A 16354-nucleotide genomic window follows, 5' to 3' on the forward strand; every position below is an offset into this window, starting at 1 on the left:
AATTATCTCAATTTAAAGTTCAATGACCAAAGTGACACTAAACCCAAAATACAGGGTATTAATCAGGAATTTGCCCTTTTGCTTATTATATATTTTTTAAGTATGTATAATTTCTATGTGGTAAATGACAATTATAAGCTCTTTTTCTGCTTTCCAATAGCGAAACAGTATTGGATAGAAAAGCGCTTATTTTGAACTTAAAGCAGTTGCAAATAGACCTGTTCATGGGCCGGGTGGCCTGACTCCCGGACGGGCTTGAACAGGATTTTTGGCCCGCGGGCTTAACCTCGGGCCAAAAAGCCCGGCCTGCATAAAATTCGAGCCGGGCTCGAGCTTTGCTAAAATAGCCCGGCCCGAGCCCGGCCCGGCCCGATTTATAGTTAAACTTAAGTAAATCCGGCCCGACCTATAGTTAAACCTAAGTAAAAACCCTATGTGATGTCTATTTGAATAAATTTTTTGATTTGAGGTCATTGATTCACTTGTAGATCCATTGTTCATTTAAATGGGGGAAAAACATTTAAATTAAAATAGAAAATGTCAGAAAATTTTGAATTTCTTTTATTAGATTGGGCTTCGGGCTCGGGCTCGGGCCTAACAGTTTTCTGTTAATAAAGAGTCAAAGCCCGGCCCGGCCCGGCCCATGAACAGGTCTAGTTGCAAAGAGCAATCTCCAAAACACTTAAAAGCACTTTTTCAAAAGCTGCTTCTCTGGAAGTTCATTTAGTAGAAAAGGCACTCCCAAATGCAGCCCTGCATCGACGTTTAATAGACCGCTATTATGATTTGCTTTCAATTCTGCTTGCTGCTTCACTAAAACCCTATTGCATGCAGACACTGAAGGAATAATTAGCCATTTAGCCCTGCCTGAGGTACCTCATTGTTTCAAATGTTGCTTTTGCAATTGAACTGAACAAGATATCTTTATTTCTATCTGAAGCATTGGCTGTTTACGCTGGTTTCTGATCAAAATGCCGTCTTTTCCTCCTGCGGGATCGGTCACGGTCTGCGAAATCAATCGGGATTTGGGTAAGAACTAAGAACCTCTAAGATTAACTGTAAGAAATTATAGGGATTTGATGTACTGAAATTGTGTGTTCTCTACAGTCACTGCCGAAAGTCTCTCGGATGATCAAGCTAAGGAGACATATGGAAAAGTTCTTGTAAGTTCTGTTGAAAGTCGACATTGTTTTGTTTAGCTTTAGCTTTGCTTGTTATTCATTTTTGTTGAATTTGCAATTGGCTGTGCAGGGAATTGTTTTCAGTCCTGTTCCCTTTCAGTCGGATTTTCTATTGCCTACTCCCGAGCAGGGTTTTGAACAGCAAGGAAATGAGGACATTGTGCCGAAAAGGGACTCGAATGTGCTTCGGGTGATACTGAATGGTTCATTCAAACGTTTTTTGCCTCCCAGTAATGTACGCTCTTTTCATGTAATGTATTAAGTCACTGAATTGTGACTATGTTTTCGTTAATTGAGAGAACAGTTATTAGCCTTGTAGTTCATTTATCTATTTTTTCTCTGTGTTTTTTTAAACTGTTTTCTACATGGTTGGTTTGTTTGCAAATAACTTTGAAGTATGACGTTTGTTTCTCTGAGGAATTCTTAATTCTTAGATAATGAACACCATTGGGGAATGAAACTGGTTGAATTTAGTGTGAAGTTTACACATTGTAAGCTCTTAAATCATACAGGTATTGGGTAATTTCATATTGTTAGACGAGTTATTTATTGATATAAATAAATGGAAGATCTGTCATTATGACAGTGTTGTGTGGTAAATAATTAGAACTAATCTACTTCATTAAAAATGATATTACCACTATTTGCGTCACTAAATGTTGATTCTTGGAAAATTGCTAGGAAAAAGTCATTTAAAACCTTAAAATACCTAGGAAACAAGGTGATTCAGTAAGAGCATAATTTTTAGCAGTTTTTGGGGTTGAGAAAGCTAAGGAGACGGGAGTGGGTAGTTTGATCATTGAAGGTGATTCAGAGATAACAGTGGGATGGTTTGGCAGCTCAGAAATGAGTTAGGGCACTTCAAATGGCTGTCTAGAGACATGAATGTTCAAATAACAAATAGGATGGGTTAGAAAACCTGCTAAGAGCTTGGCAGATGGTTTAGCTAAGCAGGGGGTTCAGAGACAAGATATGTACTGGGCACAATTGTAATACAGTATTGGGTGGCTGGATCTGTAATGGGTTTGCTAGTTTCTCACAACTTCTTGTTGTAATCCCTATCTTCTATTTATTAATGGATGAATGGTTTCCTGTGTTGTTGATCAAATATATATATATGCTTAAATTGACAGTGTAAGAGATAATTTATGTTTCATGGTTCTAATGAATGGCCAACTGACTAGTTTTTTCAAGAGATCTAAAGGTTTAAGACAGGGGGGGTCCTCTCTTATCCCTCCTTTTCATCTGTGTCATGGACATCCTAACCATTTTTGTTCAGAAAGCATTGGAGGAGGTTATTTTGAAAGTTTTAAAATTGTAGAAAATGGGGGAAGGGTGCAAATCCTCCAGCTGACAACACTCCCCTCTTCTTGCATGCTTCAAGCCATCAGCTTATCAATTTGCTTGGTATTGTTTGTTGGTTTGAAACTGTAACAGGCTTAAGAATGAATCTTAGCAAGAGTTAGATTGTCTTTGTTGGCCTGGTGGATGACTTGGCCTTAGTTCTGGTATGCATTGTGATTTGATTATCTTCTGATTACCTACCTGTGGTTGCCCCTAGGTGTTAAGATCTGTTCCTCTATAATCTGGAATCCTGTTGTGGAAAAGAGTTGAAAAGAAGTTGTTAAGATGGAAGGCTAAGTATCTCTCCAAAGGGGGATCCAGAGTGCCTTAGCTAGCCAATCTACCTACCTATTTTATGTCCTTATTCCGCAACCCAACTAGGGTTGCAAAGAAAATTGGGAAGCTCCAAAGGGACTTCCTATGGAAGGGATGACAGGATGAGGAAAAAAGATTCATGTGGTGGGCTGGGGTCAAGTCTACAAGAGAGTATCAAGGAGGTCTGGGTGTCAGAAGCTTGCCAAAATTTAACATAGTATTGCTAGGTAAATGGGTTTGGAGGTTTGGGGGGGGGGGAGAGATAGCTAGTGGAGGGGTCTAATTGCTTCATAGTATGGCCTAGAGTGAGGGAATTGGATAAAAAATGGTGTTAAAGTTTTTTTTGGAAGCTCTCTGTGGAAGGGGATCTTGAGGTCTAAGGAGGCTTTCTTAAAAGGTATAATGTATAAGGTTGCTAATGGAGTAAGGCTGAATTTTTAGTTGGACCATTGGTATGGCTCAGTGCTTCTAGTATTGGTCCTACCCAACCTTTACTAGCTAGTTGTGAACAAGGAGTTGACCGTGGCCCAAGCCTATCAAAGTATTGCTAGAAAAATTGTGTGGGTCCCCCAATTCTGTAGAAGCTTTTTTGACTGGGTTGGGATCTTTTGTCTTCCCACCCTATTCATCTTAGTGTCCTCCCATTTAGGGAGTGATATCTGTTCAATCATATGAACCCCCTCTTTAACACGTGAGCAAGACACAAGTAGTTAACAATCTTTGTTTTCTTTTATTTTATGTTAAAAATAAATAAAGAATCTGTCTTTTTCTCTGTGTTGCCAATGACCGTGCTACAGGGAGATTTTGAGATTGTTTTCCCACTATTGGGATATTCGACGTCAGTGACAGAGCTGGAGAGACAAAAAATGGTTTGCAGGTACTCAACGGTTTGCCACATAGAGAGCTTTTGAGATTGTTTCCCCACTATTGGGACATTCAATGTCACTGATAGAGCCAAAGAGGCGAAAAATGGGTTGCAAGTACTCAATGGTTTGCCACATAGATTTAGATGTCCAGAGAAATGATGCCAGGAATTTTGCTAAAGTTTTAGGGGTGGAGCCATTAAGATTGTTATTAGACACATTGAACTCCACCAAATTGAAGGGATTAATGTTGGGGAGGCTATCGGCAAACCCATTGTTCTCTTGGAACAATCTAGAAAAGTTGGTGTGGTTGTTAATAGAAAATGGTATCTTCTTAGTGAAATTATTAAATGAGAGGTCTGTTGAAGATTAATCAGTTTTATGTTGTTTTTCTGAGTAGATGTTTTATGTTGTTAGATAGGAAGTGGGCACTACAGTAGTTATGTGAGTCCAAATTTTATTATGTTTTTGAGTCTTATATATGCTGTTTTATGTTTTACCGCCCTATAAGGGCATAGTTGTCTTTGTACTGCTCTATTATTTTTAGTATAAATAATAAGTGAAGGGGGCGACTAGATTATTGCTCTCTTTTCTTTTCAAGTTCTCTTCTTCTCCTACTCTCTTCAAGAAACTACCTTTTCTATTCATATTTTTGAATTCAGCAGATTTCTACTTGGTATCAGAGCATCGGCTAGGGTTTCTTGAAGCATTTTTATGCAGCCCTAGATCAGTCGATTGCATGAAGTAATAAAGGGCTGATCGATCTGCTATAGATTGCCCAGTTCTTGGATTTTTTGGTGGGATCTAGTCATTAGGAAGGTGATCTACTGTTTGACATCAAAATCAGGAAGAATTGGAGTACAGAGAAGAGTCCCAAAAAAGTTGGACTCTTTGTTTTTGATCTGATCTAGGGCGCCCAGGTATTGTTAGTTTTCTTTTGATTTTCTGAAGAGGGCGGTTAAGTTTTTGGAATTATTTGAGCCTTTTGGAGTGATCGATTCACTTTTCTCTCTGTTGGGAGGTGTGGGGAGGAGAGAGATTTCTCTCTGTATAGGTTTTTCTTCTTCCAGAAGGGTTGGTTTCTGTGTGTGTAATATTAAATTGTTTTTGGAAGGTCTCCAATCTAATTTTTCTTACCGTTGAATTATTTGAAGTAAGATGGAGAGTTGGAATACCGAGATGAAATCCACCGGTACTGTGAGACTGGGTGTTGGAGGTAGTACTAATATTTTTGGGTTTGGGATCATTACTACAGTAAAACTTGATGGTACAAATTATTTGGAGTGGGCACAATCAGCTAAGATGGCTATTGGTGCCCGTGGAAAATTAGGGTACACCACTAGGGAGGAGAAGAAACTTGATACGGACTCTTCTCGATGGGTGCAGGAGAATTACATGGTAATGTCCTGACTGTGTAATTCTATGTTACCTTATATTGCAAAAATTTCCTATGGGCTAATACTGCTAAGGAGATTTGGGATGGAGTGATTGAAACCTACTCTTAGAAGCAAAATGAAGCCAGGGCCTATTAGTTAAGGAATCATGTGATAAATATGAAACAGGGAGAAAAATCCCTTGCTGTGTATTTCTCCATGCTAAAAACCCTTTGGCAAGAAATAGGTTACTTAGAAACTGTGGTATGGGAAAGTGTAAATGATGCAGTAACCTATCACACACTTGTAGGGAGGAATAGGGTTTTTGAGTTATTGGCAGGGCTGAACCCTGAATTTGACATTGCTAGGCAGCATATTCTTTCTAGGGAGGGTGTGACACTCTCTCAAGCCTATGCCTTTGTCTTTGGAGAGGAGAGTAGGAGGAATGTAATGCTGAGACAGCCTGTGATTGACTAGTTGGCTATGGTTAGTACATCCAAACCTAAGTCGAATGAAGACAGGGGGAGTAGTGAGACTAGAAGGGAAGATAAGAAGGACTTGGTGTGTGATTATTGTAACAAGCTTAAGCATACCAGGGACACTTGTTGGAAGCTTCATCCAAATCTTATGCTTGCCCGGATAAGGAACAAGAAGGGAAATGCAAATGTGGCCACTACAAGAGACTCTTCGACCCCTCTTTCCCAAACTGATTGGGAATCCATTGTAGTAGCAGCAGTGAGAACAGAATTGGAGAGGTTTGGACAGCTTATGAGTAAGAAAGATTCACCTAGCTCTGGCCTTCCAGATGGACAACAGAATGTAGGAGCCAACTACACTACTTCTTTTGCACATATATGTAGTTCATATGCAACTGCAAATCTTGCATCTACTTCAGGTAAGGAGGGATCTCCCTGGATTATAGACTCAAGAGCATCTGAGCATATGACTAATGCCCCTACCCTTTTCAGTTCCTATCAGTTGTGCTCTGGTAGAGACAGAGTCTCTATAGCAGATGGTTCACATATTCCCATTGCTGGGAAGGGGAACTTACAATCCGTTCCTCTTCTTGTTTCTTTGGTGCCTCTATCAGTTCTATCATCAATTCAGTCAGCACCTGAGCCACTACGGGTAGCCTCACAGAAATATCAGTGTCGACAGACGATGGTTAACTCCACACATCCTCAACCCACACCACTCTCTATCAGTCCTTTTGAAACTTCGGATTCAACAGATACAGTTCCAGGTATTCCTCTTGAGCCTGAGCCTGTTATGTTTTCTAATGATAATGTTTTGTACCTAATACCATTGTTGCAGCTAATCCCACTAATCTTGATCTTCCCATTGCACTTCGTAAAGGGAAGAGAAAGTGTACAACCCATTGCATTTCACACCATCTTTCCTACAGTGTCTTATCATCCTCCTACCGTGCTTTCCTTTGTTCCCTGGATTCTGTGTCTATACCTAGGAATGTTACTGAGGCTCTCTCCAAACTTGAGTGGAAAACAACCATGCAAGAAGAGATGGAAGCCTTGGTTAAAAACCAAACTTGGGAAATAGTTGATCTTCCCACAGACAAGGAGACAGTCGGATGTAGATGGGTATTCACAGTGAAGTATAGGGCCGATGGCAAGACAGAGAGGTACAAGGCAAGGTTGGTAGCAAAAGGGTATACTCAGACCTATTATGTTGATTATTTGGAAACCTTTGCACCGGTAGCTAAGATGAGTTCAATTCGTATTCTTTTATCTCTGGTAGCCACCTATTCATGGCCTTTGCTTCAGCTTGATGTAAAAAATGCTTTCCTTAATGGTGATTTACAGGAGGAGGTATATATGGACATTCCAACAGGCTTTTATGAAAATGTTGGTAAAGGAAAGGTGTGCAAACTCAGAAAATCTTTGCATGGACTGAAACAGTCACCTAGGACTTGGTTTGACAGGTTCAAAAGGGCACTTATCCGTTTTGGATACACACAAACCTAGTCTGATCACACCTTCTTTGTAAAGAGGAGAGATGCTCTGGTGTCAATTCTTATTGTGCATGTGGATGATATAATGATTACAGGAAATGATCTGGAGGATATTGATGATCTAAAAAAATGATTGTGACAAGAATTTGAGATCAAAGATCTTGGTGAGCTCAAATACTTCTTGGGGATTGAAGTTGCAAAATCCAAGCATGGGATCTTCATCTCACAGAGAAAGTATGTACTTGACCTACTACGGGAGATTGGGAAGCTGGGGACCAAATCAGCAAACACTCCTATTGATCTAAATCACAGAATTAATGGTGTGGATGGTGAGTTGGTAAAAGATGTAGGGAGATATCAAAGAATGGTGGGCCGATTGCTATATTTGTGCATGACACGACAAGATATTTCTTATGCTGTCAGTGTTGTGAGTCACTACATGCATGCACCTCGGGTTTAGCACTAGGAAGCTATTGAGAGAATACTTGCGTATCTGAAAAAGCACCTTGGCAAAGGCATTCTTTTCTCAAATCACGACAATCTGAAGATGAAATCCTATACAGATGCAAACTAGGCAGGATGCTTAGATGACAGGAGGTCTACATCAGGAGTGTGTACCTTTGTAGGTGGAAACTTGATCTCTTGGAAGAGTAAGAAGCAAGCGGTTGTGGCAAGGTCAAGTACAGAGGCTGAGTATAGATCCCTGGCTCATGGTGTCTTAGAAATTCTTTGGGTTAGATCTCTTTTGAGTGAGATTGGGGTGAAAGCAGAGGAATCTATGATGCTGTACTGTGACAATCAGGCTGCAATCAATATTGCCCATAATCAGATTCAGCATGACAGGACAAAACACATTGAAGTTGATAGACACTTTATAAGAGAAAGGGTAACAGCCGGAGAAGTCTGTTTGCGTTATGTCTCTTCAGAGTTGCAGCTAGTTGATGTTCTCACTAAAGGGGTGGCAAAGAACAAGTTTGAACATGATCTACGCAAGTTGGGAATGTGTGACATTTGCTCCCAACTTGAGGGGGGGTGTTGAAGATTAATCAGTTTTATGCTGTTTTTTTGAGTAGATGTTTTATGTTAGTTGTTAGATAGGAGGTGGGAATCACAGTAGTTATGTGAGTCCAAATTTTATTATGTTTTTGAGTCTTATATATGTTGGTTTATGTTTTGCCGCCCTATAAGGTCATAGTTGTCTTTGTATTACTCTATTATTTTTAGTATAAATAATAAGTGAAGGGGGCGGCTAGATTATTGCTCTCTTTTCTTTTCAAGTTCTCTTCTTCTCTTCTTCTCCTTCTCTCTTCCTTCTCTCTTCAAGAAACTACCTTTTCTATTCATATTTTTGAATTCAGCAGATTTCTACTAGGTCCAGAGCACAAGCCTAGTTAGCTTAGTCATGCTCAACAGGAACTTATTAGAGAAGAGATTGTCCTGGAGGTAGAGATTGCACAATTGTTCAATTAAGAGAAAATGAGAAATCTGTAGAGATCTTGCCCAATGGACAGTTGGAGTAGAGACTAATGATGCACAATTGAAAGAGCTGACAATGTTGACCAAGTGTTTGGGGGAAGCTTCATTAGTCTCTCCTAAGTGAGCCACAAAAAGATGGAGTCGTAGTTGGAACCCCAACCTTGTTGTGTACCTTTTCTTGGTGCCCTAGTTTAGGTACATAGGGATGAAGTTGGTGGAGTGAGTGAGTGTGGAGTGAGTAGTGTCTGCTTGCACTTGGCAGAGAAGGGGGCTGTGGTTTGCTCTGGAAATGGAGTGATCTTGGTTGTGGAGGCAGAGGAGAGAGCTAGGAAGGGTAAGGTAGAAGAAGACAAGGAGGTTGGGGCCGACGGAATGGAGATAATAGTTAAAGATTGTGATGTAGATTCTGTTTGTGTTGATCCTAATCTGTAAAAAAAGATACATTTGATGAAGATAGTGAAGAATGCTCTGGTTACTGAAGTGGTGGTCGGAAAGTTGGGTGTAGATTTAGGGCGTAAGAGGAAGGAATTCAAAAAGTCTGAGTTGGATGCTTCATTGGGAGATCTGAAAAAATTAAGGGCCTCGAATAAAACCCATTTAGTGCATGTTACAAAAGTCTTTTCGTGTCTGAAAGATGGTCTTGTGGGGGCAGGCCCGACCAACAAATTTAAAAAATTGTACAAAAGAAAAGGTATTAAACCCAAAGGTCAAGGCTTGAGGCTACGTTTGGGAAGGTTAGAAGGTGCAGAATCTTGAAAGATGTCCTGATTTACTATTGAATAATCTTGGGGGGGGGGATTTGAATCAAAGTGGTGGTTTGGAGGAAAAGAGGAAAGAGGATAAGGGGTGGTGGGATCAAAAGAGGAGGAGGTTTAACAGGGAAGAGTAGATTTAAGTGTGCTTGTTGACAGGGAGGTGGAGGTTGGCAAGTCTTTGGGTCTTTTCTTCTTGGGAGGGGAGGTTTTTGTAAGAAGAGCCTTTGAGGAGTATGAGAAGAGGAGGGAAGGGAGTCTTAAGAAGACCAGAGTTGGGGAAGGGGGAGAAGCTTGGAATGAGGAAGGAGGTTTTCCTTTTTGCTTTAATAATTTTTTCTTTTACTATAGAAAAGGGATACAAAGAATAATGACATCCAATTGGTTGGCATCACATTCAACTCCACCCCATGAGTAGGTGGAAGCAAAGGAGTTTCATTAAAGGTGGTTGGCGTGAGGGATGCGAGAGATGAAATCTAAGAGGGTTTTCTTATTCTCTGTTAGTTCAGAGTACATGTGATGACCCAAGAACAATGGGACAAAAAGGACAAAGAAACCAGAAATAGATAACAATGGCATTAAAAGAAAAAAAAAAGTTGTGAATTGAGATGAGATAGGCGGCGGCCATGTGCTTTACAAACGTCGTGGTGGACCCGGGCGTAGGATAGACGTCGGCGTTGGCTGATTGTTGTTGTGCATGGGACGGGCGACAGATCGGTCTGCCGTAGCCGTGTGCGAGACAAGTGTTGCTGTTGATTGGTAATGACTGTATGTGGGACGAGTCTCAGCGTCGACTGGTCGTGACTATACGCGAGACGGACGTTGGGTCGCTCGGGTTGGGAAGCTTCTTGCCGGAGTCGGCGGGTGAACTGGCTGACCCGCTCGGCATTGTTTCGCATTCCCGAGGTCGACGACACATATCATGTGTTAGTGTGGGCTGCCAGGTCGGTTGCGCCACGGCCGTTGGATCAAGGCGATCTAATCTGTTCATTTTTCTTTAAATAGGGCGCTGGTTGAGGCGGTCACTACCATTTGCCTTCTTCAGCTTGGGCTTACAGAAACCTCTACCACCTTCTTAGCCGATCCCTTAGCTTCTATCTTAACTCTGATTACTAGGTAAAGGACTGCACCCTTAGCCATGTCGTACTCCGATTTTGGTCCTGAGTGTTATGACCTCCCTGATCTGTCGGGCGCGAGCTCACCTCGTCAGACCACGTCCTTTAGTAGTAGTGAGAGCTCTGGTAGAGAGTTTGAGGGCTTGCCTCAGAGGCCCGAGGTCCGGGTATTGAGGGAGAGGACTGCTATTGGAGTTGCCGAGTGCAGTTGGCGGGGCAATGAATCTCCCAATGAAAGTACCGGCTCTTCGTGGCCGAGGGGTGGCATCGCCCGAAGTGGTGGAGGGTGGTGAAGGTGAAGACCTGAGCCCTGAGGGCATAGACGAGGTCAAGGCCCGAGGCATCACAATAATGCGCCATCCACGCTCCGACATGGATAGCAAACTTAGCATAGAGCAAGTCAAGGATCTTGCTAAGATTTACCATATTTCGAGGGGATATAGGCTTAGAGTCCCTAATGTAGGTGATAGGCCTTGGTTGCCGGAGGAGGGGGAGGTGTGCGTACATGAGCACTACCTCCACTCATAGTTGTCAAGGCGATGCCTAGGCGGGCCGCCTAGGCAGTTTTTCATGGTCGCCTTGCCCAGACGCCCCAAGTTTTAGATACTAGGCGCCCACCCAAAGACTTAGGCGGGCGCCTACATATAAGGCGGGTGCCTATTTAGATATAATAAAATTATTTTTTTAGTTAATTTATTGTTTTGAAATTTTATTGATGGTTGTATTGTTTTAAAATATATCTGCTACATGCTATCATCTTAACTCTTAAGTATTAAGACAAGAAACAAGTTCAGTTTCGATTGGAGAGGGAGGAGAACCGAACACCAGCTCGAGCCCCAGCCCACCTCCACCGCACCTCAGCTCCAGTAGCGGCAGGTAAGTTTCTTTCTTTAGTTTTCTTCTTCTTCTTCTTCAACCTTTTTTCCTTTTTTTTTTTTTCGAAAAAACAGTCCACAACCGCAGTCTTCTTCTGCCAAACCTCCTTTTTTTTTCGAAAAAAGTCAAAAACAAGGGGCTCCGCCCCTATACTCTTTTGTCCTCTCAATAGCCAGTCGACTTAGTCCTCTCTCCACTCTTCTTCTTCTTCCATTCCGCCCCATGAGGTCATGAGTCCAACTGTCCAAGTGTTCCAACAGTCGTCCGCCCCTTCGAGTCCTTGAGTCCACTCTTTTGTTTTTTTTGAAATGTTTTATTTTGAATTTGATTGTATGCCGATTGCTGAATTGAAAATCTGAGATATGTTTGAATTTGAAATGCTTTATTTTGAAAGTCTAAAATAGCTGATTATAGAATCCATAAATTAATATATTTATAGATTCCATCGCCTAGGTGCCTGGGCGCCCCATGGTCGCCTAGCCTTCGCCTAGTCGCCTTGACAACTATGCTTCCACTTTGGCCTTAGGTTCCACATACCCCCTCGTCTCCAAGCTGTTGAATTGCTACAGTATCTCCCTTAATCAGCTTGCCCCCAATGCCGTTAGGGCAATCATTGCTATGATGATGATGGCTCGACTCCAAGGTGTCAACGTGAACAAGAAGATATTTTGGTGTATGTTCGTCTCGAGGCAGCACCCTACCGGGGCAGGTGTGTACTACTTTCAAGGCCGACGAGGTAGAGTGGTGGACAACTCGTCGTTAGTTCATAACTGGAAGAGGAAGTACTTTTTTATATCTTGTCCAGAGGGTTGGCCATTCAGGTTTGATTGGGGATAGCTAGACCTCATCGCCGTGAGGATAATGCCCTGGCACAAAGGCTGGTCTCAACCCCGCCCGCCTCGGTAGGGGAACTCTTACTGTTGGCTTTACATGTCAGCTTTCTTCCTTTATGTCTCATACTAACATGCTCATGTTTTTTTTTTTTTTTTTTTTTTTTTTTTTTTGCAGAGATGCAGGGCAACACGAAGGAAATGCTGTTGGAGATGACGAAGTCTTGGAAGAGGACTCCAGGTGAGGGGCTGCCACGGAAATAGCTGCCAAGAGAATCTGCTGCCGAGAAGGTACCTCGGCTGAAGGCTCTTGCTGGGACCTAGAAGACAAAAGGGCTTGTCGAAGCCGGGAAAGGGAAGGAGCCTGTAGAGGTCGAGCAGAGAAAGGAGCCTACCGCGAAGCCAAGGGCTGATGTTTCCGAGGGCGGATGAAGCGGAGGGATGTTAAGTCCGACCTGAGGAGGAGAGAGCACGTCAGAGGCCCTGGGTATTACTCCATGGGTCAAGTTAGTCAAGTGCACACGAGGGGGTTGGATGAGGCCTGAGGAGAGAGCTCAGACGAGGTCACACGAGAGTAAGAGAGCTTAAGAGCAAGAAAAAGCCAAGTGTCCTTACCTGAGGAGAGAGCTCTTTATATATATTTTATTTATTTTTTATTTTTTTGTTTCAAACCATTCAGGGGGTTTGGTATAAGGTCTATCTACCCCTTGAAATAGGTCAAACCCCGAAACTCTAAGTATGATGTCACGTATTGGTGACTAGACCTGTTCATGGGTCGGGTAGCTCGACGAGCTGACCTGTTCTAAGTCGGGCTTAGTCATAATTTTAGGCCTGTGGGCTCGGGCTCGAACCCAAGCCCGATTTGATACTATATATTAAATAATAAAAATTATATTTTATTTAATAAAAAATATATATACTATATTTTTTCTTTGCTCCTCTTTTTTTTTCAAGTAATAGTGAGATGCTTATTATTTTTGAGTTTTGAAGGTTTTTAATATAAACAAAACGCTTTTTTATTGAATAAAAAAAGAAAAAAAATTCTGTTTTCAAATTTCTGGCCGGGCTTGGGCCTGGGCTTTGGGCTTTATATGAGGGCCAGGTTCGGGCTTAAGACCTAGGCCTGATGGTTGGGCCAGGCTTGGGCTTGGGCCTGAATGTATTATGTTGATACATAGGCAAAGCTTGGCCCGAACCCGGCCCGACCCATGAACAGGTCTATTGGTGCCCCACTGATACAGTATGACCAATATGTTTTGAAATTTTGATCCTGAACTGAGTGATTTATCAAATTAAACTTTGATGGGAGCAGGCAGGGAAATCCAGGTCCCCCTGGAGTAGAGGAGTATTTAGTGGTAAAGATGGTTACATTGTTGCTTTGTTCAGCTGGTGTTGAGGACTTTGAAAGGCTGAATTCCTTGATGTACTTCAAGGGGTGCAGATAGTATGGGCTTACAGGGATGGAGTCAAGAACTTCAAATGAGCCAGCAATATGGCCATAAGGATACACTGGGTACAAAGGTTACCTAATGGAATGGCTGATACCTTAGCCAGGCAAGGGGTTAATAGGGATAAACTGTATTGGGCTTAGTTGTATCTTGATCTCTTGATATTAATCATATGTGAGAAGGTGCAGATTGCACCTCTCAAGGGGATGCTTGTATTGTATGTACATATTGTTGTTCAATAATTAATGAAGTTTTAAAGTTATCTATCAAAAAAGGGTTATCTATAAAAAAAGGGTTAAAAACAAACAAATGAAAGGACTGATTTCCTGCTATGCTATGCTGAAAGTAATGGAACCGTAGAGGAGACAAAATGTGATTGAATATGTTATTTGTAGAGAAAAGAAAACAAAATGAAGGGGTGGAGCCCTTCTTCTAGTTAAAGTTAGAATGGCAAAGAGTAATTAGTTGATTATGGAGAAAGAATACCAAGACAACATTTTTTGTTGCTTATGGAAATTAAGAGAAAAGTAGAAAAGCCTCTTTGAACTTTTGAAGAATAATTGATGAGGGCCACTTGTTGAAGCCATACTATAACAAGCCTATTACTTTCCCATTATTGTTGTGTTTTCCGTAAATCCATTTTTTTGATTGGTTGCTGCTCGCTTTATTTTTCTGATAAGTAAGCTTGCTTTATACTAATTGGTGGTAAATTTGCCCTAAAACAATTTTATAAAACTCTAAGTTAAAAAAATTGTCTTTTATGATGCCCTTCCTACCTTTTTACCCCTATTTATACAACATGACATGGTTTGGCTACACAATACCTAATATTTATATACCTACATTGGAAACACTGAAATGAGGTATCTATATGTATCTATATGTGCTTATTTCTATGTTTTAGGATGCTGATAATATATAAAATGATATTAGGGAGTAGGGACTAGTTGATGGTTCTACTGTAAAACTTGTCTGTTTCTACTTTCTAATGTCACGTTTATGTAGGCAAATTTACTATCAGAAGTTGATCTTCAAGGAGTAAGTTGGCATCAACATAAGCATATCTTAGCATTTATCTCTGGGCCAAATCAAGTTACAATTCGTGATTATGAAGATTCAGGTCAGTATCTATATATGTTTGATTGTGGAGTGATTGCTTTCATTCTTCTTTGTTTTTCTTCTGCCAGTGGAGTTTTTCTTATCCAATAGTTTCTAATGGCATTCCACTGAAATCTAGTACTTTAATACCAAGTGTTTCTTGTGAATAGAAGGAAAGGATCCATGCATTTTGACCAGTGATTCACAAAGAGATGTTAAGATTCTTCAGTGGAGGCCAAATGGTGGGAAGACACTATCTGTAGCATGCAAGCGAGTATCTTGATAATTCTAACACTCCCATTGTTATTTGAGTTATTTCTTTTTAACTGTATTCTATTAGTGAGTGCTGTAAGTTTTAAACTTGTATGATTTCATTGAAGAATTAAACTGGATTTTTTTATTTGCAGAGGTGGAATTTGCATTTGGTCTTCTTCTTACCCAGGAAATGCAGCTTCTGTGAGATCAGGAATTGCCTCTTTTGCGGGTACCCTCCCTAGAGGTTCAGGAGTTAGATGGACTCTTGTTGATGTTCTTAGAAGTCCTAAAGATGAGCAAATTACTGCACTCTCATGGAGTCCTGATGGAAGATATCCAACCCTGCTCGGCTACTCCCCTGTGCCATTTATCTTATTGCAGTGCATTTCTTTTTCTCCGGTTTTCTAAAAATTGATTTCTTTTTTGTATTGATGTATTACAAATATTAGGAGCCATTGCTTGGTTTAATGGTGAAGTCTTAGACTGACAAGTGTTAGAATGAGGGTTCAAATCTGAGAGTGGCCACCTTGTGCATAAAAATTCCAAAGGTTACGTCTGTATCTGGTCCACCCTCCCAAGACTCCAGATGGTTGGGACCAACATTGGGTAAAGGCCTTTGATGTATTATAACCAATGGCAAAAATTATTTAGATACTTTTCTCTCTTTACACCTCAAAATGGAACATACTCTTGTTCTCCACTCTGATTTTTTTTTGGGGTTTAAAAGCCATGTCCTTGATGTGCTTGACTCATCCTTGCTATAGATTGCTTTCATTGTCTAAACTTTCATTCATTTCTAATACAATCCATTCATTCCTTTTATCTATAATAAATAAATCAAAGCATCTAACAAGGGTTTATAAACTTGTGCCTTGTGAATTCTAATGTTGTTGGAATTCATTCGTTTCCATGGAATTAGTATGTTACCTTTTGTTTCCAAAGTCATTTTCTTTTTTCTGGTGCTCCAACCCAAAAAAAGATGAAAACCTTGACATATTCTCAAATATTTGGCTTCTGCTTCACATGAGAGCTCGTCATTCACAATATGGGATGCTGCTCAAGGTATAGAAACTTATTTTTAGCTCTCTGTTTAATATCCATCAAATTCCTATGTCATGCTTATCCGGTTTTCTCTACTGCAATTAAAGAAAAAAAATTAGGACTTAGGAGAAGTCTTTGTTGTATTGAATTGAGTTATATTCTAATGAATAGCTTGTTTGATGAACTATGTAGTTAAAATGATTTTGGCTGTTTTTGTCTTGCCACATGACATTCTTTTTTTAACATAGACTCCATCCATTGACTGACATGACGTGCTATTGCCATAAGAAGTGAATGTTATATGCAACCATGAGCTGCTCTTTGGAATAAGAAAAACAAGATCAACAGAAGCACACAGACTCAAAGGCAAATGTCTAAAATGTTGAGATATATTCATTGACCTTTTGTGGATTAATTG

General features: G+C 40.8%; 1 protein-coding gene across 5 annotated transcripts in view; it reads left to right on the forward strand.

Moving 5' to 3' along the window:
- Window positions 1-742: 742 nt before the first annotated feature.
- LOC104593947 (Transducin/WD40 repeat-like superfamily protein) overlaps window positions 743-16354 on the forward strand; it is a 42509-nt gene continuing 26897 nt past the window's right edge. For 3 of the 5 annotated variants that reach the window (XR_016076626.1, XM_088888771.1, XM_010254057.3), the window contains exons 1-7: window positions 743-1029; window positions 1108-1163; window positions 1252-1431; window positions 14548-14662; window positions 14811-14910; window positions 15048-15227; window positions 15899-15957. Coding sequence is in view for 4 of the 5 variants with exons in the window: in XM_088888771.1 (XP_088744897.1) it covers window positions 972-1029; window positions 1108-1163; window positions 1252-1431; window positions 14548-14662; window positions 14811-14910; window positions 15048-15227; window positions 15899-15957 (748 nt within the window). In the remaining variant the exon portion in view is untranslated. The remainder of the gene's footprint in view (window positions 1030-1107; window positions 1164-1251; window positions 1432-14547; window positions 14663-14810; window positions 14911-15047; window positions 15228-15898; window positions 15958-16354) is intronic. The other 2 variants (XM_010254055.3, XM_010254058.3) reach the window with 2 other exon arrangements.

Source organism: Nelumbo nucifera, chromosome 5, assembly GCF_055504915.1.
Source record: "Nelumbo nucifera cultivar China Antique chromosome 5, China Antique-T2T, whole genome shotgun sequence".
Lineage (NCBI taxonomy): Eukaryota > Viridiplantae > Streptophyta > Magnoliopsida > Proteales > Nelumbonaceae > Nelumbo > Nelumbo nucifera.